The following is a 22,361-nucleotide window of genomic DNA, read 5'->3' on the forward strand; positions in this document are numbered from 1 at the left end:
TCATATCACACCTATCCTGAAGAGTCTTCATTGGTTGCCTGTACAGGAGCGTATTCGGTTTAAGATACTTCTTTTGGTTTATCATGTTATTGAGGGAACAGCTCCTGATTACAATGTTTGTTTGTTTCGTCAATACCAACCTTCACGAACTCTTCGATCCTCAACTTCAGGTCTCTTACATATTCCGTTTTCTAGGAAATCTTGGGGGGAACGAGCTTTCGCTCACGCTGGACCAACACTGTGGAATTCACTTCCTCGTGAGCTGAAAGACTCGAGCTCTATAACATCTTTCAGGAGTAATTTAAAATCCTATCTGTTTAGCAGTGCATTTTGAAGACCAGTGTCTTTTGAAGACAGACTTTCATGTCTTTTTTTTTCTGCTTCTTCATCCTTCTTCTATTACTGTGATGTACTTGTATTTTCAATCTGTTTGCTTTGATGTACAATTGTAAAGCGCCTTGAGCATTTAATCAAAGTGGAGAACGGCGCTATAGAAATTGTATGTATTATTATTTAATGACAGGTTGATGAGAGAGTTACCAATTGAGGACACTTCATTATTCTTCCTTCTTTTTTTCTTTTTTTTTGAGGATGGAAACCAGAAATGTTTGATGAGATATTGAGAAGAGTGGGGCCTAGAAATGAAAAGCAGGACGCTCAATTGAGGACACCAGCTTGAAGTATGCCGCCCATGGTTGTATCATTTCTAAAATTGGTCTAAAAACAAGGGCGATGGAAATCACTTTCAATGTGCTTGAGTTAAGCTATCGCCATTGCTACCACATTAAGGCTACGAATGTGCTGCTTTTCATGCACTGGTAAGGCAATTGTGATGCACTCTGACACCTCTGTATTCTCCTTACAGAAGTGTTGGACATGTTCAAAATTTTGTGCTGACCAGGAAGATGGTGACACTTCAGAAATGCTCAAATTACGAAGGAGACGAGGATTGTAGTGGAATCACCATTTTGTGAGATGGATGTTTCAGTAATATCTTGGGAGTAGGAATATGTGCTACTGGTCAGGATAAAGTTCAAGACATACAATGTTGCATATCAGAGGTTCACAACCTACGTACAACACAGTTTTGGTAAATATGTTTTAAAATGACTGCCTTAAACTTCATATCCATTCAAGCTTACGAATATGTGTTTCCATCTCTTTTTATTTCAGAGCTTTATTTTCACAAGATTTTGCAAGGTTTTGTGAGCTGATGCGGGTTTATGCTCACTTAGTGAAAAAAGCTATGCATGTTGGCAATCCAGACAACCTCGAGTTCCAGTGCAATTTTGTCATGATACATAAAAATATGGGCGTGTGTTGAGTTGGGTCAATTGCTTCCATAAAATATCTGCATGCTATGAAACCACACACATAACCCTCACCCTAATCATAATCCTCACATCAAACTAAACATTAAACCCTGTCAAAACCCCAACTCTAACCCTAAGTCCTTGGAGAAAATAAGAACGGAGCAATTGTTGCAGGAGCAAATGTCTTGTCACCATGGAGTTGAGGTTGTGTTCTCACATATCTCATTATGTCTTGAAATTTGCAATAACTGTCAAATCTCTCAAATTGACATTTGAATACCAAACCTCAATTACCAGCTATCATTACAATGATGTCATAATATTCAAGTCTGTTAAACCAGATGCTGCCAAAACATTCCTCTTTATGGTGTTTAAATACACCAAACACTTGCTGTATATCCAACAAAGTACTGCGCCCCAGACCTAATTGCTTCTACACAAGGTGGCTCAATCCTGAAGGAGCATCAAGGTCACCAGGGGTGTGGCCAATCCTTTCCTGAAGCTCGTGTAGACTGCTGCTGTTGTTTCGGCAGTGAACAGGATCTCTCATCTCAGTCTATTCCACGACAAGGCTTACGGCGGCCATGACGGCTATGCCAGCTAGGAGGCAGACAACTTGCCTTATGGACTCCCTGTTAAATCAGAGAAAAGGAATAATGAGAGTTACACCTCACACAGGGAAACTTTGAAGAAAAATACATGTGTATCATTTCAACCCTATCCCATTGTCTCCAAAAGGGCAATTTTGTGGGTACAGTAACATTGCATTTAAGAAAATTTTCACATTTGCTTTTACTACTATTCAATCACAATCTATTCATTTCAAGTCTCTATCACTTTACAACATGTTCACCCTTCTTAGGTTTATGATATAGAAAAGAAAGAATACTACTAAACAAATATTAGAGTTGCCATGATAACTTAAAGGTTGGTTAGTAACATTACCATATAAGGACATGAGAAAAAAAATCAAATGTCTCAGCCCAAAAGTTTGCTAAAATGTAAAATACTTCAAAAAAAGTTACATATAAATTTCAATAATAGCATCATGGCAAATGTTTTAGCAAATTTTTCAACAGCTCAAGTCATAATATTTCCACTAGACCTTAAAAGCATGGTTAGTCACATTACAGTTAGCAACATTACAGTCTGTCCACAGTAACTCCCCTGGTCATTTCGCCCCTTTAATTTTAAGCCCATTTTAAGCCCCTGTAATTTTCATTGAATTTTACTGTCCCCAGTCCCAAAAGGATATTTTTAATGATAGGTTTAAGATCTCCAAAAAAAAAAAAATCAATGAAAATGACAAAAATAATTTGTGCTGAATTTGAAATACCTTTATGATTTGATCATTTCTAAACATCCATGGCATTTATAGGTGATACCTAAATCAAAGATTAACATAATGAGGCACATTATTTTATTGATGTCACGTCTTTCTAATCATGGAATTGCCCAACAGGATATCCCCGGGAAATACCATATCATATGTGACCATGCATCACAAAACCAACAAAAAGTTGCATGCCCTGATTTTATGTGAGGACTCAAAATAGGTGAAACAGGTCAATCTTGTCAATATTTAGTTTTTCACATTTTTCTGAAAGATCAGTCCTTCTTCTACATTATTCTAAAGTTTGGTATCATAAAACAAATGGGAATTTGTGTCTTCAGCAGTTTTTCTAGAACACTTTTTCTACAGAATCATGGGATTAGTTATGCATTACACTCCCCTTTCCATTTCTTAAAATTCCTTCACACATTTTTCGTTTTCAACTCTAATAACTTTTAAAAGAATGCTGCTACTGTTTTGAAAGTTTGTATTATTCATGGATAGAATGCGTTAATAGTGCATGCCAAATTTCAGCCTACTCTGATAAGCCCTTCATTGTTGTTGCTACAGAGTTCTACACCCTGTTTTTGTCCCATTCCCGGGTCCCATTCAATATACAGAGAATCGCTTGGGAGGATTAAGCACTTCAGCAGACCCTTTACTTCACAGCCTCTTTTCTCAGTATACACTTTCCCAGAGTAAGTACTTTCTTTCCAATATTTAGTCTAGTTAGGAGAGTCCATTTGAATTGTGTTATACATCATTTTAAAGCTTAAATTCTGCTCTTTTAGAATCTGCCCTTAAATAAAATTCCATGTCTGGCGACTTTTTGTTGGTTCAGTGGTGCATGATAACATGCTACACGTCTCATAAAATTGACATTTTTTTTTTCTTTTCAGTATTGTACTAGTATCGTACTGTACAACCAAAAAAAAAAAAAAGAAGTAAGTCATAGTAAACACATAGCATACACTGACAGCCTCCAGCTGAAGGAATAGCAATGTTTTATATACCATGCACTGAAAGACTCTTATTGAAACTATGGATTCCAAGGTGGGAGGCTTAGCAATATTTTCTATACCATGCATAGAGAGGCTCTCCTTCAAACTATGGATTTCAAGGTGGCAGGAATAGCAGTATATTTTGAAGGGCACTGAGACTGTTTTGAATGTTTGTATTGCATGTGTGTGTATAAGCTGGCATTTTGCCAGTGTACATGAACTGCAGGTCCAGGCAGTTGGATTAAAACTGTGTAAACAAAATGTGCCAGGTGAGGAGTCATAATTGGTTTCCAAACTTTTAGTATGCTAACAAGAATTTCTAGGATGGTCTATGGGATACTTTGAACACAAGATTTTAGCCTGTTCTGGCTGGGAATGCTTCATGGGCAGCCATCAGCAGTCAAGAATTTGGTATCACTGACCCAGTGGACTTTTACCAGATCATATACTTCAGGATTATTCAGAATTGGACTGTGTAATTTTATCACCTGTATGTTCATTCTATATAACAGCCACAATTGTCAAGAATTCATTGAATTTGTGGCAATGTATTACTATAATTGAGGACTAATGTAGTTTACATAAAATTGGTCATTGCCATGTGTACTTCATAATCTTGAAATTTTGTCTTTTCTTTACTGAAAACAAAGTAATGAAAAGGGAAATTTCCTGATAACAAGTATATAGTGTTAACTTTGATCGCTTGTTATTTTGTGCAATTCCTCTGGTCTTATGTGTGTCATAACAAGTTGAAATCCAGGATTGTGAAGGTGGCAGGAATGACATTATTTTCTGAAGGGTGCAGCCCAAAGGAAATGTTTTCCTGTTACTAAGAGATCCATAATTTTACTAGTGGTTCAAAGCAGTGTACAATATTTTTGTTGATTACTCCAATGAATCTTCATCATGGCAAGCCTATATAACACTGATATCTTTCAAAACCGCTAGGGAAGCCTATTATTGGTAATATCCCTGCACAATAACTAAGAACTTCCGAGTCTTCTCCTCTAACATTCAGTTGTCATGGATACCACCAAACATGGAACACAGCGATTCAAGTATGTTTGATTGGTTCAGCTTCACTTTTAAAGACAGGCTACTCTTTTGTGAAACATGAATCACATAACTGGCATAAAAAAAAAATGTGGCAAGCTGTGAAATGTGAAAATGCCACAATGCTGTGAAATGTGAAACTGCCACAATGCAGTTGAGTTGACTATTGTGTAATTTTATCAATAATATGTTATTTGTCCCACTTTATTGCCAAAGGATCTACCAATTAAACAAGCTGGTGACTAGATAAAAAAAGTTTGAGGAAATCAGTGCTGATATGAAAATGCAGTAAAACATGCAAGAGTTATTGCACAGCACTGTAAAACAAGATTTTTACAATATGTGTTTTGGGAAAACCAGACTCATAGATTTCAAATCATGTTTGTAAAACTGTGGAATTCTGAAAATAGGTTGCTAAGATATGAATCTTCTGACTTATTTATTGCCAAAGGATCTACCAATTAAACAAGCTGGTGACTAGATAAAAAAGTTTGAGGAAATCAGTGCTGATATGAAAATGCAGTCAAACATGCAGGAGATATTGCACAGCACTGTAAAACAAGATTTTTACAATATGTGCTTTGGGAAAACCAGACTCATAGATTTCAAATCATGTTTGTAAAACTGTGGAATTCTGAAAATAGGTTGCTAAGATATGAATCTTCTGACTTATTTATTGCCAAAGGATCTACCAATTAAACAAGCTGGTGACTAGATAAAAAAAGTTTGAGGAAATCAGTGCTGATATGAAAATGCAGTCAAACATGCAGGAGATATTGCACAGCACTGTAAAACAAGATTTTTACAATATGTGTTTTGGGAAAACCAGACTCATAGATTTCAAATCATGTTTGTAAAACTGTGGAATTCTGAAAATAGGTTGCTAAGATATGAATCTTCTGACTTAAGAAACAAAATCTAATTTTCTTGTCCTTCAACTTGATCAACTTATTTTGCATTTTCTCAGCTTTTCCATCTGCAATTTTGTAAGGGATGGCAGTTCACTTTTCTTAATGCAATGCCAACATGGTGTCTTGATGCCTACTGCCAGGCAGAATACATACTGATGGTGCTTGGTGGGAAACTGTAAGGGTTTGCAAAAGAATGTCACTGTGCATACATTTTGAGACCATGTGTTTCTGAAACTTCACTTCCATTAAATCTGTTCCTGTTTCCTTTACCCAGTATAGGTGAAATACAACCATGAACAATATATTTCAGTTCAAGGGAGAAAAAAAAAATAAGTGCAACAAAGTCCATGTAGCTGTTTCCTTCTCTCATGGCACTGATACTAACAACCTCCTTCCTTCATGTTCAACTGTCAAAAATAGAAATAAAAAAATGATATTATATTTTATCATTTCACATTGGAATACAAACGATAAAGCCAATTTTGTGTAAATGGAGCAGCTGTTGTGCATGTTTACATGTTTGTTGGTTTGAATATCTTTGTGAGGGAGGAAGAGAGGGAATGGGATAGAGAGAGTGACTGCATACCTGTCGAGTGCTGTCAGATCTAGTCATTGTCTCTGCATTCATTTGCAGTAAATACAGTATGTCACTGCATTATCCCATTCAAGAAATTCATCTACAGGAATAAATTCTTCCAGGAAGGATGTTATGCAACAGGAATTTGCTCAATAACAATCGTACACTTCGTTGCCTGCTCAGCAGAAGGGCCTTAGAATGTCTTGTCACCCAAAAATCTTTTTTTTTCCCCCTTGTGACATAATTTGACAGTTATAAAAGCTCTTTTCACAGTCATCATTTGACCATCATTCTTTGTGATTTATTGAGCCCACAAGTCTCAAAGCCCTTCTACCAGGCAGGAGACGACTTGTCCATAGCAAGTATCTTCATCATCTATGGGAGTTTGGATATCATTTTGGGGGGGCTTACGAGGAGCATATCCTTCATTACATTGTAACCTGTTGAGGGCGAGCTGAATTTGCTACAACATGCATTTCCCATAGACACCTGCCCATGTATACTCCTGACTCATCCTCAACAAGTTAAAGACCCAGTAGGATGGGATTACCATGGAGTGGGAAGGCTGCCCCAGCTGGGATATATTCAAGAATCCCTGTAACAAACTGTACACGGCTTTATCACTGATCTTTTTCTAAGTACACACACGGACGAAGAATCTCAACTGGAGTCAACCCTAACCAATGAGCCTATGCTTCCATGCACATATTTGTTGACACATAGCTGACTGGTGCTATTCATGATTTTCAAATATACCCCAGTGGGGAGCGAATGAGGATCAATTCAATCTGACCACCCACATTCCCCACACTTCGGAGTCTTTAACTTGAAGTTTAAACTCAAGCTTCAGATTGGGCTGCTGTTTGTACCTTGGACTTGACTCTTGCAGTAGGTCTGGGAGAACTGTTACCATGGCAATATATAAAAATCCTCCAGCTGTGAAAGGGAGAATCCATGCTGATCGCTCGCCTGTGTAAGGGAAATGAAATGGATGAGGAGAACATCATTAGGGACATGAAAGAAATCATCTGGGCAAATATCTCAATAAATAAAATTTCACACCCTCAGGATGGATTGCCTTGCAACAACTACATCCCTACTGCTGCCTACATCCCTACTGCTGCCTACATCCCTACTGCTGCCTACATCCCTACTGCTGCCTCTCACTGTCTGTATGCTTGGAACTACTGTACTCAGGAACAGCCCCTGTGATATGCCAATTCAAAAAAAAAAAAATGTGTTCATGCAGTGTATTGATGTACTGCTACATCTACGTGCTAAACAATTTTTTTTTCCCATCAGGGTGTTTTAATTCTATGTTACATGCAGTGCCCATAAGGCAATCTGAATATACAAAAGAGCAAGGTTATTCTACAGCTACTCCTGATGGCACCAAACACCTCCCACTCTCATATCATCCTCTCCGTAAGAGATCAACTCACCGGCTTCTTTTGCTGACTCACAGAGGAGGGTTACCATGGCGCCCAAGAGTCCTCCAAGAGCTGTCGATATCTGGGATTTGGCCGCTTGCCAGCGAGTGAAGCCCGACTTCAGCAAGATGGCAAAATCACCCACCTGTATGCAAACCAACAAATGTATATTGGAGAAATTCAATGTGATAGTGCTTGTGGTTCCTGACATCCAAGAAAATGAAATACATAATTGTTTGTTGTTTCACAATTATTTACTCTTATTAGTAGTTTTCTGTGACAGTTTATGGATAATACAGTCTTCTCTGGAAACTAATCTGCACTACCACAAATCAATGCCAGGGAACAGAGAAAATTTTCACAAAGACAGGAAATGCGTGTGTTAAAATGAAAGGGGATTTCCATTCCATGGTCAAGTTTACAGTCATACACAAAGCAAAAGCAAATGCGCAGAACAATGACAGCTTCTTTAGAATTCCCCCACAACAACAAAGGTCAATGAATTTTTGTAAACTTTCATGCACTTTCAGCAACATAAGGAACCAGTCACAATCACACATTATGTCACATTATATCAGGTCAAAGTGTTTGTTGGAAAGCTGTCCCCACTCAAGACTGTACTTTTGTTAGTTCTCATGGATTAGATTTATACTTTTGTATTCCACAACACATACTCTGACTAGCTCATTATGATTAAAAATGGTGAGGCAAGGGGTGGAAGCATAACTGGGTGATATCCGCCACTACTCCTTTCCAGACTTGGAGCTGCATTATCTCGCTAAACCATAAATTGATGAATAATTTGCATGGCACATATGCATCATTCATGTTGGGTATGGCAATCTACCAGCTGTGCATCGATTCACCAGTCAGAATCAATGGATGGTCTCCAAATCGTCCACTATATTTACAAGGTACTTTAGGAGCACAGAGGCATTTATTTGCTTTCATCAACAGGTGATTATCTTTTTTTATCTGTAAACTTATATAACCAGAAATATCTCTGAAAGTGATAAATACCCCTGCCTAACACATCTGTGCTGTCTGGTACACTGCCAAAAATAACAAGCAGTAACTAATGTGCTGTTCAGATGGCAACATACTTCATGCTATCTCTGAAAAATATATCTTGCACAACTTCCTCTACCCTTCAAAATTTGCCGCCATGTGTGTGAAATTTCTTCAGAATTGTGTAGAAACTGGAGAAAAATTTTAATCTGCAAGGCTTTACCTGATTTGGAGGGCATAATGCGTAGTCACCATAAGGCAACGTACATTCTAGTACTCTAAAAATGTGCCAATTTTCTCGTGAATTGCAAATAAAAAGACTGGAGAGGGTGTTGAATCCACAAGCCTTTAACCTTTGGGGCCAAGATGTGCTGTTACAATGGCAATGCCATTTCTGCCACTGTTTAAAAAAAACATGTTTCCCACAACTTGACACTGAAGTCAACATGCGTGCCAAATTTCAATGAATCACTTGCAAAATGGGGAAGTTCTTTTATTTGCAGCATTTGCAAAAGACCTATCCCCACTTGCCCACTGATTCCAATATGTCCCCTTCAAAGTTAGTTTGGCAGGGATATGATGATCAATGATATATGAACTGATGAAATAGTAGCTTCATATAACAAAATATGGCAATATCTCATGGATTACACACGTTATTGTGTATAGTACCTTGTATACGACAATTAAAATAACAAATATATTCAAACAAGGTAATAACCTCCATACATAGCACTCTTTCTGCACACAGTAGGACTTGTGGGTGTTGCACCCACTGAGCACAGACTGTAGCCTACTGTCTTCAGTAGCAAAAGATCTGTGTACTGACAGCAGGCTGATCATGTGATAACCTTCCTGATTGGCTTCTACTATTTCAGCAGAGAAATCAAGAAGACAGACATTAACAAAGAAAACTGAAAGCTGTTAAGGTGCTGTGGCAGACAGCACTCTCTTGCACATTCACCCCTTACCTCTCAGTTAGTCTTAAAAAAAAAGACATGTGGTGTGAAATAAAAATCCAAGGCACAGAGCTTTTACTCCTTTACTTAGAGGCTACAAACAGTACTCAAGATTTAGACGTCATGGTAATCTGGAGAAGGGCATCTGTTTTGATAAGACGAGAATGCTGTAAACAGCAATTATCATGTTCGGATATCTTTTTGATTGATCAGTTTCTTTTTTGTTTAATATCAGGCTCATAATTTAAACAAAATTGAATCAATCAGTTTTAATATCTAGATGTGTGATTTTCTCCCTCCTCCTGGCAATGTGAATTACACTGTATGTGATTTGTTGGATGTGAATAATATAATCTAAAGGCAGAGTGAGTGAAAAGTCACATGCGAAAGGCACAACAGTTATGCAACAAGTCTCACAGTTGATTGCCAGCTACAAATTATGTGTTTGTTTTTGCAAATGACCACTAATTCATATAAATGCGCATGTTGTAGGTTGCTGTGTGGTGGATTTTGCAGCAATTGCAAGATTGTACATGCACGACACCAAGAGCTCAAGTTTTGCAGTGCATGAATGATGCATTGTTGCATAAAGACATCGTAATGGAAATGCACCATCAGGGATCTTAGGATTACAATAAATAAATGAAAGGTAGTGAATGTCCTTGTCTACACATCAGATTAGTTTGAATTTAAAAAAAAAGAAGAAATGTGACGCTACATTTTTATCAATTTCCAGAAATCAAACAACCATGATTGTTTCATAAAATCATGCTGTAGCAATGCATGATATTGTACTTTTCTTTTGCTACTTTGTAATTATCTCCGCCAAGGGAGGAGGCTATGTTTTCGTTACCGTTTATTTGTTTGTTTGTTTGTTTGTTTGTTTGTTTGTTTGTTTGTTTGTTTGTTTGTTTGTTTGTTTGTTCGTTAGTTAGTTAGTTAGTTAGTATGTCTGTGTGCAAAATAACTCAAAAAGTAGTTGACGGATTTAGATGAAACTTCCAGGAAAGGTTAAGAATGATACAAGGAACACATGATTAAATTTTGGTAGTGATCCGAGAATTTCGGGAGAATTTACGAAGGATTTTTGATATTTTGGCAGGTAGGGTCAATGAACTTGGGAGTTCAGGCTGCACGTATTTGAGGTTTGTATGCGCGCACTAAAGTGCATGCTCTAGTTTCTGCTAGGGCTAGGCGCGCCGTGCAGCTGAGGGTTTATGACATAAGAAAAGCTTCTATATTGGGAAACGGGTGACTTTCAGCACACAATGCTATAAGTACGTATGGGTGGAAATCACTGATATCTCTATGGAAGAACAAGATCAGTGGTGGAAATAAGCTGCATGCTTGGCGGAGGTCTGCGCTCTCAGAGTGCTTCTCTAGTTTAGTTATGTTCTGCTAAATTCTTTGCAACAATTTCATTCTTTGCTTTGACTTGAGAAGGAGAATAAATCAAATCAAACGAAGAACAGAAGGAAGAGGTCCTTTAAACTAGATTTGAAGCTTTTTGTCAGCAACTGGCTTTTTCAGTGGTCATGTTTAGTTAATCCAAACTACAAACAAACAAAAAATAAAAAAAGATAAATTTCATGTCCTGCTTTGCATTACAACAATCATCAGTGAGGCATAAGAAAATCAGGGCATTAGTCATAAAGCCAATTATATGCCAATTGCAAAGTATCACTCAGACTTGGGGAGTTTTGGAAAAGCCATTCTTTAGAGAGAATTCAAAGTTCAGTTGTTGTTTTATTTCATCACCTCCGGTTTAAGGACGTGACTAATGTTGGTTTAAGGCAAAAGCATACAAAAATATACAGACAGGAGCAATAAAGCATACCACCAAAAAGGTTGCAGTATTGCCACAATGCAGCATTGATTATTTAAATGATATAGCGGGGAAGTCCAGACGATCTTCATAAATTCACATCATGTTATTGTAGTACATTAATTGATATCTTCATGTACAGATTTGTGAAATTCATCATAGTCCTTGAGCAGAGAACCAACACTCTGAAAAACCAAAAACAAATTACACTGAACAAAAATGATGACATAGATGCTCACATATTTCAGAAATGTAGCAATATCACTCCATTACAATATATGCCACATGCATAACAAGTTCACCTGTGAAGAATTTATACATGGCTTTCTTCTTTTACTCTGCTTCTGTGAGCCCCCACTCATGCATTCTTATGGTGAAGCTGCACTGTCACCATCCTTGTTCATTGTGATTTGTTACAAATTTTGAAGACATTTTTATTCTTCATCCCAGTCACTATAAATTCTGCAACTCTGTACCAGGTACCCAGTATAACCAGGTTATAGCTGTTCAAATGTGAAAGTCTGAAAATCATCCAGAGGTCTCTTTCAAGAGTAATTCATAAGTGAAATGTATAGCAAGTCACAAATCAATGTATATTGCAGAAAATATTGATTATCACTGCTAGACCATTGTATCACCTTTCTGCCAAAATTCCTGGACTGAACCTGCTAACAGCTGCTGCTGCATGCCACACTGATACTAACGTGGCGAGTCATAATGAATGTGTGATCTATTTATAGCTAAACCATGTGAGCTGGGCCTCGTGTGCAAGAGTTAATATCATGCATGCATGCCCGCCCCCCCCCCCCCCTAAAAAGAAAATAATAAAAGATCTGTAACCTGATTTGAGATCAATATACATGTAATGGCAATCACTCTCCCATGCCTCCTATTCTCCGGTGCATAATTGCATCATACTACAGTTGCAATGCTTAATCTCCATTTTAAAAAAAAAAGGTGGCTACAACAACAAACACCGAAAACTTATAATAACATCATCTGGCCTGGTAGGATGACAATGAAAAAAGCATTCACACTGCATTTGATATCCCACAGTGCTGCTATACTATAAGCTTTTACATATAAGATCCTCAGCCTATTTGTCTACTGTACATTACACAGACTTGACAATGCTTACCTCCATGATACCCTACATTTTAACAAACCACCGCAAAATCTCTGTTCATCTAACTCACAAATCCTACAGATACCTTGGATCAAACATAACTGGGGGATCATGCTTTTTTCATACATTTCTCAGCAAACTAAACTCAAACAATTGCAATTAAATGTCTGGAAGGGGTGGAAGAACAATACTTCACTGCAAGACAATAGATTTCCTGATCAAATCACAAAGCACACAAAGGCTAGTGACCCTGACATTTTGTTTTGTTTCACTGTTGTTATCATTATTATTATTATTTTTTTTTTTTTTTTGGGGGGGGGGCCTAGTGTACAAGAATATATGAATCAAAATCACATGACCAGGGCGTCAAAGCTACAGCTCAGTTTTCATCCGTGAATACACAGTGATTGGACTGATTTCCTTCCATTGTATTTGCAGTAATGTTCCAGCACCTAACAAAGTTAAGAATACCCCCTCTTTTTCTTCAAGGTAGAGTAAATATGAATTGTGCAGGTCAGTGAATATCAATAATATTCACTCTCAGTGCCACATTGAATATCAATAATGTCCACTTTTACTGTCCCACTGAAATTCTGTCTATTGATTTCAAAACATGTACAAATGGGCAAACTGCTTTTCAATTGATTTTAAGAGCCATCCCCCCCCCAAAAAAAAAAAAACTTGTTTATCAAAAGAGGAGTATCACAGCTATTAATATGAAATCACCATTTAGACTTCTGCACATTTAACCTGAAGTAGTAAGAGTATTTGAAAATATAGGGGTCAACAAATACATTCAGGTATATGTGATTAGGAAGATACATTATGCAGTTCATTCTTTTAGTTCCATTAAAGAAAAGTCCTGAGACAAGTAACAAGAGACAGGTGTAAACATGTGTACATCATTATATATAGCACATATTATATATGTATATTAAACACAATGCACAAACCTCATGTGGAACTTCATGCACAAGAATAGCAGCTGTGGTTAAAAATCCCACCTGCAGAAAGAACAAAACAAATATGATAATATTGACCTTTTATAATCTTCATGTGCCATGTTTGCACACTATTAAAGCTATAGTTCAATAAGCGTATGCCATCACTCACGCAAAACTCACATGTGAAATGGTATAAAACAGCACTTGTTTGATAACTGATAGTTGGTATACTAATGAGAACCTAGCTTTTGAACACAAGTAAAGTTTTCTTTTTACAAAGACAAAAAAAAAGAACTAGAAATGTCGCTATGGCGACTGATGCCTCCGCCATAATGCATGATTCTCCCAATAGGTGTATAGTACAATGTCTTCACAATGTGTGATGACAGCTTCACATAACTGGCAAAATATTGAAATGACAGGTTTGTCAGAAATATCTTGAATGTTCACTTTCCTTGAACTGGGTTTGCTATAATTGTCTAAGAGCGGAGGTACACATATTTGAGGAATAGAGAATTTTTACTTGACTTCTGACCGACCTTTTTATAAGTTTATGCATTGAGTAATTTCCAAGGTATGAAGAAAGAGTGTAACTACAGAACAAAATAGACTTTTTTTTTTTTTTTGGGGGGGGGGGGGGCATTAAAACCTGGCCTTTGACCCTTAACCTTTGACCTTCTGGCTGGAAACTTCCCAGAGAATCTCCATTAGGTAATGCATGTATATATTAAGTTTTAAAACTAATAATGCAAGCATTGCATAAAGTATATGAGGGAAATAGTAAAATTTTGAGGAGTTGACCTTGACCTTTGACCCCCCTGACTATTGACCCATGACCCCTAAATTCCCTAGATAATCCCTGCCAGTCAGTACATGCGTATATACCAAGTTCCATGAAGATACATTGAACCATTTGCGAGAAAAGTGATATTGCAACATTTTCACCTAACCTTTGACCTTTTGACCTTCGACCTTATGACATGAAACTCTCTCTGGAGAATCTTTACGCAGTAGTACATGTCTACACTAAGTTTCAAGAAAATACCTTCGGGCATTGCATAGATATGGGGGAAATAGCAACATTTTTAGCATTTGACCTTGACCTTTTGACCTTTGACCTCTTGCCAATGTCACTGAAATCTACTCAACTAATTGCCCCATCATACATTATCCTTGGACCAAGTTTGGTGAAAGCTGCTTCATCCAGTTTTGAGTTATCACGTAAACAGATAAATATCAGGATTTGACCTTGATCTTTGACCTTTGACCTCTGTCCGATTTCACTAAAAAACTAATCAAGTAATTGTCCTATCATACATCCTCCTCCCACAAAGTTTGGTGAAATTTGCTTGATCCAGTCTTGAGTTATCGCATAAACGGATACAATTTCATGATTTGACCTTGACCTTTGACCTTTGGCCTTTGGCCGATTTCACCCAAAATCTAATCAAGTAATTGCCCCATCATACTTTATACTTTGACCAAGTTTGGTAAAATTCCAGTCAATATTACCCAAGTTATCGCGTAAACGAAAGCGGACGGACGTACGTACGGACGTACAAACGGACGTACGGACGGACGGACAACCCGAAAGCATAATGCCTCCGGCACCACTTCATGGCGGAGGCATAAAAACCCACACACAACCAACTAACTATGGATTCCCTCTGAAAGTTCAAACTACGATTAATTTTCAAATCACATTTCATAGCCATGTAACTGCTCACATTTCACAAGAAAACAATGAAGTCATGTCTGTACAACAACAACAAAAGAACTTTACAGTGGCATTTCAAGAATTAATAAATTGTTACATTAAAAAAAAACCTTTGAAAGCTCTGAAGTTAGGTAGAATACTGAACACAATCAGTGAATATTTTTTATATGTTACTGCTTAACATTTACTCTTAAACAACTCACTCAAAACACTCTTCACATATAACATAGAGACAAAAGATAATCTTGCTTTCACTCTTGTATTTTCAACTTACTTTCTTGCTGATGAGAAAGCTCCCTGCCACTGCTATACCATGTGTAAAGTTGTCAATAAAGTTGGCCAGAAGATTGAGGTACCCCACAACCTGTTTAAAGAGAAGAAGATGAGAATACACTCTCTTTATTCACCCTCTCATTACAGTCATTACCTCCACCAAGGGAGGAGGTTATGTTTTCATTACCGTTTATTTGTTTGTTTGTTTATTTGTTTGTATGTCCATGTGCAAAATAACTCGAAAAGTTGCATACAGTTTTGGATAAAACTTGCAGGAAAGGTTGAGAATGACATAAGGAACAGATGATTAAATTTTGGTAGTGATCCGGAAATTTGTATGGATTTTATGAAGGATTTTTTGCATTTTGGCAGGTAGGGTCAATGAACTTGGGAGTTCCGAAGCTGTGCATTTTTGAGATTTCATACGCGCACTAAAGAGCGTGTTTTAGTTTCTGCTAGGGTGAGGTGGGCTGCGCAGCTGAGGGTTTATGACGTAACAAAGGCTTCTATATTAGGATATCAGGCGATTTTTCTGCATTCATATGTATGGGTGGAAATCACTGATCTCTATGGAAGAGCAAGATCATCGGTGGAAAGTTGTAGCTGCTTGGTAGAGGTCTGCACTCTCAGAGTGCTTTTCTAGTTTTAGAATGCTATTGATTTCGTATATAGACATGTTCCTACAGGACTCTACAGAGTTAAAATATAATCTAACCTAATGTATGCCTGATATACAAATGGGTCACGGTGCAATGGTATACAAATGATGCACAGGATAGAGTGCGTTAGTGGAGATGTAGCGCACTCGAGGGTATTTACAATTGTGAAACATGCACGAGGCGAAGTTGAGTGCCTGTTGCACTACATTGTAAATACCCGAGAGTGAGCTGCATCTCCACTAAAGCCACGAAATAATCCTGTGCATCATTTGTCTTATAAAATAGGACGAAAACTAACAGCATTTTTCACGTACCTTTGTGGGTCAATACCAGTCAGCTATATTGTACATGTAGCACTTGCTCGAGAGTCAAGCACGTCGCACTCGGAAATCCCGCACATAAGTACTGTACGTATAAGAGTATACGTACGCCACATATGTTATGCACACAAGAAAGGCCGGCTGGCAGCCTGAACTAGAAGTTGTTTACAGGATTGACAGCGCGTATAGTAGCGCGGGACGCACTTGTAACAACTGATTGAGTGCGCGCTGCTAGTGTAAACATTGTGACGTCAGGCCGAACATGTTAGTGAGAAATTAATGCTCGCACACGGGACTCATTTCAGCGCTTCCAATTGGCTACATTCTTGAACCCATTTTATAATACAAGATATCACAAGGTGAAAGACAAGATGTCTCATCTAAAACATCTATAAAAAAAAATAAAATACTTATGCACATCAAAGAACATCACCCTTCACACCTAAGCTTCTACCAACCAGGTTATGGCTCACACATATTCAGCTGTAGGTCTGTCATGGCTGTTTCTCACTGGGTGGGGCATGTTTTTGGCCTCATTGGCTTACCACTATTTGCATGTCATATGCAAATAAGATCATGTCAGCTGCTGGCTGTTGGAAAAAACACTACCGGTAATAATCTACATAAACACACTGGGGAAAAAAGGATACTGAAAGCAGGATATGCTTTCACTTTACTTCAGCTAATGTCACTATTTACATGATAGATGTTGAGCAGAAATGCTACATGATTTGTTTTTGGAAAATCCGCCTGTTGGCGGCAAGAATAAGAATACGGATGTAACTACGTACAAAGCTCAATGTCAATCTCTGCATGCACACTAGTCTCAGAGCTAAGGCTAGACAGTCCAAAGAAAAGATCTGTTTTACAGTCATGATGGCCTCTCTCTACACTATGGGGGATGGTACACATTTGACATATATTCAAACGGGTCTAGGGCAATTACCCCCTGGGCAATTACCCTGGACCCTTCCCCTGGCCCTAATCCTAAGCCTAATCCTGAACCTAATCCCAACTATAACCCAAACTCCTAACCCTAAACCTAACCCTAACCCTAATCTTAACTCTAACCTTACCACTAACCAATATCTAGGAGGGGGGGGGGGGGGTAATTGCCCTCTGGGGGTAATTGCCCGGATACGATTCAAACAAACCAGCAATTGCAGTAGTTCTTGCCTTTACTCTCATGTGTGATGTGCACATTTATGTGATGTGAAACATTATTAGCCATGGTGTTGCTCTCCCAAGGGATATGTCTCTGAAACCAGGAGGTTATCTTGGGGGAAAGGGAGGCCTTTCCACCAGCATCCAGGAATTAAAAATGAATGAGACTATCCTTCAGTGTGGGGATTCCCTGGCCTCAAAATTATGTGAATGTTCACAAATGATACTTCTTCATAGGGCACAAAGTGCCTGGTTGACACCAGGGCCGGGGGAGCTTTTTCAAAAGTTGGGGGGGGGGGGGGGGCACTTCCGGGTTTCATGAGCTAACAAGCAAAAAAAAAAAAGGCCTTCAGCACAAAAACATAACCTTACCGTGCTCACACTTCAGGGTCTCTATCTACTTCTTTCTGGAGCCACTTGCGCACTTCCGAGGTAAAAAAAAGTGTGGGGGGGGGGGGGGGCAAAAGTGGTGAAACCTTCTGTATTCCTTTGTATGGTGCAAAAAAGGTGAGGGGCTGAGGCCCCCCCCCCCCCCCCCGCCTCCTCTGTTCCACTGGCCATGGACACTGCTCCTTGAGTATTGCTAGTCAACTGGGGCAAACCACGAGGAATCGGCATGTGATGTACGCATGTGGGGAACCACTTCATTGGATTAGCACCCAACTCCTTACAGTGAATGAATAAAGGTATTTCAAGTGCATGAATCATGATCCCCTCACACACAGGACCTCCATTATATGGCAAATTGAGGACAAGTCCTGAGTATACTCGGGCAGGGGTCTATGGGAAATGCGTGTTGTAGTAAAATCATACCATCCTCAACGGGTTAATGTCTTACTGTAAAAGTGGAAACTTTCACGGTGTTGAAATCTTTTATTAGTGGAAAAATGAGCAAAGGAAGTGGGATTCCATCAGGACCTCTTGATTGCTAGCCCGGTGCTCTACCAACTACGCTATAGAAAGCCCTAGTGCAGTGTTCTTCAAAAAAAAACCTTAATTCTCAATGGGCCAAATGCATAAACGCTAGCAATTGCTCGTGCTAGCCTTTTACTCGAATCCGTATGCATAAAAACAAGCAATTGCTTGCGAGCAGAAGCTTTTGCTAGCAAGCACAAGCAGTTGCTTGCTGCCCACAAGCAATTGCTTAGAGACCAGGCATTTGCTTAAAAACGTATGCATAAAACATACCTTTTGCTAGTTCTTGCTAGCAATTGCTTACGATTTTCCAAGCTCTGGAAAATGAGCTTGAGCTTTTGCTTAGCTGGGACGTTCCCTTTTAAGTATCATTTTCATATTCATGAAAGAAAAACCACACTTGTGAAGGAGTGGTGTAAATCTACAAGAAATTGCTCTTAAGTAGAGTAAAAAACTTGTTTATTTCAACAACGGGAATGTCTAATGGCAGGGGCCGTGGAAGCGGGGGGGGGGCTGGGGGGGGGGGCTGCAGCCCCCCCCCCCCACACTTTTTAATCGTGAAAAAAAAAATAAAAAGAAAGAAAGGGGAAAATCGGGGGAAAAGTCACACTACCCGAATTTCCCACAAAAAGTGTGCTTCAGATCACTTTATCTCGATTTCAAAAACGCAAAAGCTCCGTACAGTGGGAGGGGGCATCCCCCTCCCACACCCTCCCCTTCTACCTCATTAGACTTTGTACATACACACACATGATGAACACGCGGAATAAGAGCTAAATGTCGTGATTTTGCCATTAACACTTTCCTGAAAAAAATTCCAAATTATTTCCATAGATATTTTTTTTTCGGGGGGGGGGGGGGGGTGGGGGAGCTAGAAGAATATCCAAGTATTGCACTAAAAGTTTGCACCAGATCGCTGAATTTCAGGTCTGAAAATGTAAAATCTTCTTCGTGTGGGAGGAGAAATATCCCTTTTGTATCCTGTATATACACCCTCATGAGCATTCCTTTTCTGTTTGATTGCTTAACAGACAACGTTCATGAAATTAATTGTAACAATAAATCAATACAAGAGGTTTATGCTACCACTTTATAGGCAAATTGTTCAATAACAATCCCCATCAAAATATCCTGCTACCTTAAACAACTGGGGCCGTTTCAAGTCGATAAAAGACGGAAAAAAATGCAGCAAATTGCACCATTTACAACATAAAAATGCAAAAAAATTTTCATCCTCTAATCCTCTCGCTCGGGCTCGGTCGCTTCGCTCCCTCGCATAGTAACCACCGCCCCTCCCAATATCACAAGATCATTATCCAGACTACACCGGTGCATCTAAGCGGGGGTTTTAAGTCGATAAAAGATGCAAAAAGATGCAGCAAATTGCACCATTTACAACATCAAAATGCAAAAAGTTCTCCCCGTGGAGGGGGGAACATCCCCCTCCCCCTCGCATAGTAACCACTGCCCTCCCAAGATCACAAGAGGGGGGGGGGGGGTTGACCTTGATCCCCCCCCCCCCCCCCCCCCCCCCGGCTGCGCAGCCCCCCAAACTGAAAAACGTTCCGCGGCCCCTGAATGGTTAGCATGCAAAATGTGATGAAAAACAGGTAACACGTCTGACTTCGGTGGAGAGCAAAGAGACCCGCTCCACGTGTGATCTGGAAGATCCAGGCTGCTGTAAGCAGCGATGGGAATCAGCCAGTAATACATGTGTGTGTATACTTGTGTGTGTGCTGCTGTGTGTGCATTTATGAGTGTCATTTCATAGCTCTTCTGCTATGTCAGGAAATGTTTCCGCACACACATGCCCCTTTCAAATACATGCTGCCACACTCCTTTGTTCTTATGTTCGCACAGGCGTGACGTCCCTTTTATTGAAAACGCAAGCAATCGCTTGTGCGGGTCAAGCAAAAGGTATAAGCACAAGCAAAAGTTTATGCATATGGATTTAAGCAATTGCTTGAGCTAGACCTTCTGCTAGACGAGCTTGTGCTTTTACTTGAAGCAATTGCTTACAAGCAATTGCTTGTTTTATGCATTTGGCCCATTGCTCGTGTGGTCAGAAGCTATAGCAGTGTGTGTGTGTGCGTGTGTGTGTGACACACATGCACACACTAACCTGACATAAACCCGAAGGATAATTCAACTTGGGGATAAATGTGATGGATCACCAAAGTGAGGCAGCTTTTTGAGTATGTAACAATCACTAACAGAACGAAAGTGACCTGAAATGATTATAATTCATTACCAGTAGTGGAAAAATGAGCAAAGAAAATGGGATTCCATCAGGATTCAAACCCAAGACCTCCGGATTGCTAGCCCTGTGCTCTCCCGACTGAGCAAATATTTTGGCTTGCAATATGTTCCAGTAATTGATGTCTTGATTCCGCCGAATTAAAAACACACGAAATTCATCTTACCCGGATGAGCACGAAAAATTAGTCTCACAAAAATATCCACTTTTACAGTACCTGAAGCAGAGTACTTTTGCCTCTTACCACAGGGGATGGCATAATTACACATAACACTGCTCAGCAAGACTCAATGGGAATCACATGGAGTAAGTTAACTGTGAGGCATTCATGCTAATGACTGAGCCACATCTTTGCCCTTTCAGGAATGACACTGTAACTTGAGCAACCAACCTGTAAGATTTATTTACTCACCTTAATCTTCTTCTGTGTTTCCTGCTCCGTCTTTTCAGCAGAACTTTGTGTACCCTCTCTCTGGCAGGCATTGATCCTATTTTTCTGTGATGTCTGAACTCCTTGATGACCCTTGAACCCATTCTTCTGGGAGCTCTGCTGCTGCGTACCTGTGATGCCATTCTTCTGCACCTTGCTAGATGTTATCTTAGTGGAGACATTGCTCTTTGTTGTCTTCCTCTTCTTGGCTACGCTGTCTGCTGCCCTCGTCTGTTGATTTGAAGTCAGTTGCTCAACATGCCTGGATGCATTTGACACCTTGTGAGAACCATTCATAACCTGGCATGAAAAAAACAAAACAAGCAAAGACAGAAATATATAGATTAAAGTCGGGTCAAAATTTAATTTGAGCTACTGATATATAAATCGCTGTTACATTTTTATAGAACATAGTGATACAAAGTATGACACAAATTAAACATATCTTTACAAACATACCTGTAACATGTTAACCCGTTCCTTACGGGTACCAGGTATACCAGTTTCCTGTGGCGGCAACTGTATGGTAACCTGGTATACGAGGTTCCCAAAACGTAGACAAGAGTGTCTGCATTCGTGGCCTACATTCATGTTTATTTGTTTTGTAATGCCCAGAAAAATGGCTTTGGTAAAAAGATAAGAGTTTCTACTCTCAGCATTTATTCTCGTTCTGTAGAAAACCGATCATATATTTATTTACCTTTTCTTTCCAGGTGTAGTTTGTGTTTGTTTTGTTATAAAACTCGTATGAAGATGTAAATAGCCATCAAGGCTGAGTTCAGTAGATTTCGGTGTTCGCTGACCTCATTCAGGTGCCTCGTTTTGTGAATAACAAAAAGGTCTATGAGTCCATCAGCCCACGCTCTATTCATACCTTGCGCTCGATTGATATTTCATTGTTCGATGCTGTAGTTGACCTTGGAAATGGGATACATGTATACCGCTTGACTGCTTTCGCACAGGTGGATTATCAACCTGTCCATTCTCTGTCGATGTGCAAAAAGAATCTCATTTGGGGGCATTGAAGGGCTTTAGGCTCTCAGAGAATTGTGGAAGGAAAGGGTTAAGAGACAATTTGTAAGATTTGTAAGATTTGTCAGATTTTATTGACTCTATCAACCCCCTCTCGGGGTATGAGAGTACAAA

At 39.1% G+C, this 22,361-nt stretch overlaps 1 protein-coding gene across 1 annotated transcript in view; it reads right to left on the reverse strand.

The window, feature by feature from the left end:
• Positions 1–577: 577 nt before the first annotated feature.
• The window catches only part of LOC139727892 (zinc transporter ZIP13-like), a 57,698-nt gene continuing 35,914 nt past the window's right edge, over positions 578–22,361 (reverse strand). Inside the window, exons 7-12 of the mRNA XM_071638865.1 lie at positions 21,198–21,515; positions 15,472–15,561; positions 13,490–13,540; positions 7,631–7,763; positions 7,058–7,157; positions 578–1,945 (exon numbers count right to left, since the gene is read on the reverse strand). Of these exons, the coding sequence (XP_071494966.1) occupies positions 1,870–1,945; positions 7,058–7,157; positions 7,631–7,763; positions 13,490–13,540; positions 15,472–15,561; positions 21,198–21,515 (768 nt within the window). The 3' untranslated portion in view covers positions 578–1,869. The remainder of the gene's footprint in view (positions 1,946–7,057; positions 7,158–7,630; positions 7,764–13,489; positions 13,541–15,471; positions 15,562–21,197; positions 21,516–22,361) is intronic.

This window comes from Diadema antillarum, unplaced genomic scaffold (assembly GCF_040938485.1).
Source record: "Diadema antillarum isolate AM-2024a unplaced genomic scaffold, OU_Dant_1.0 seq00000158_RagTag, whole genome shotgun sequence".
NCBI classification, from domain to species: Eukaryota; Metazoa; Echinodermata; class Echinoidea; order Diadematoida; family Diadematidae; genus Diadema; species Diadema antillarum.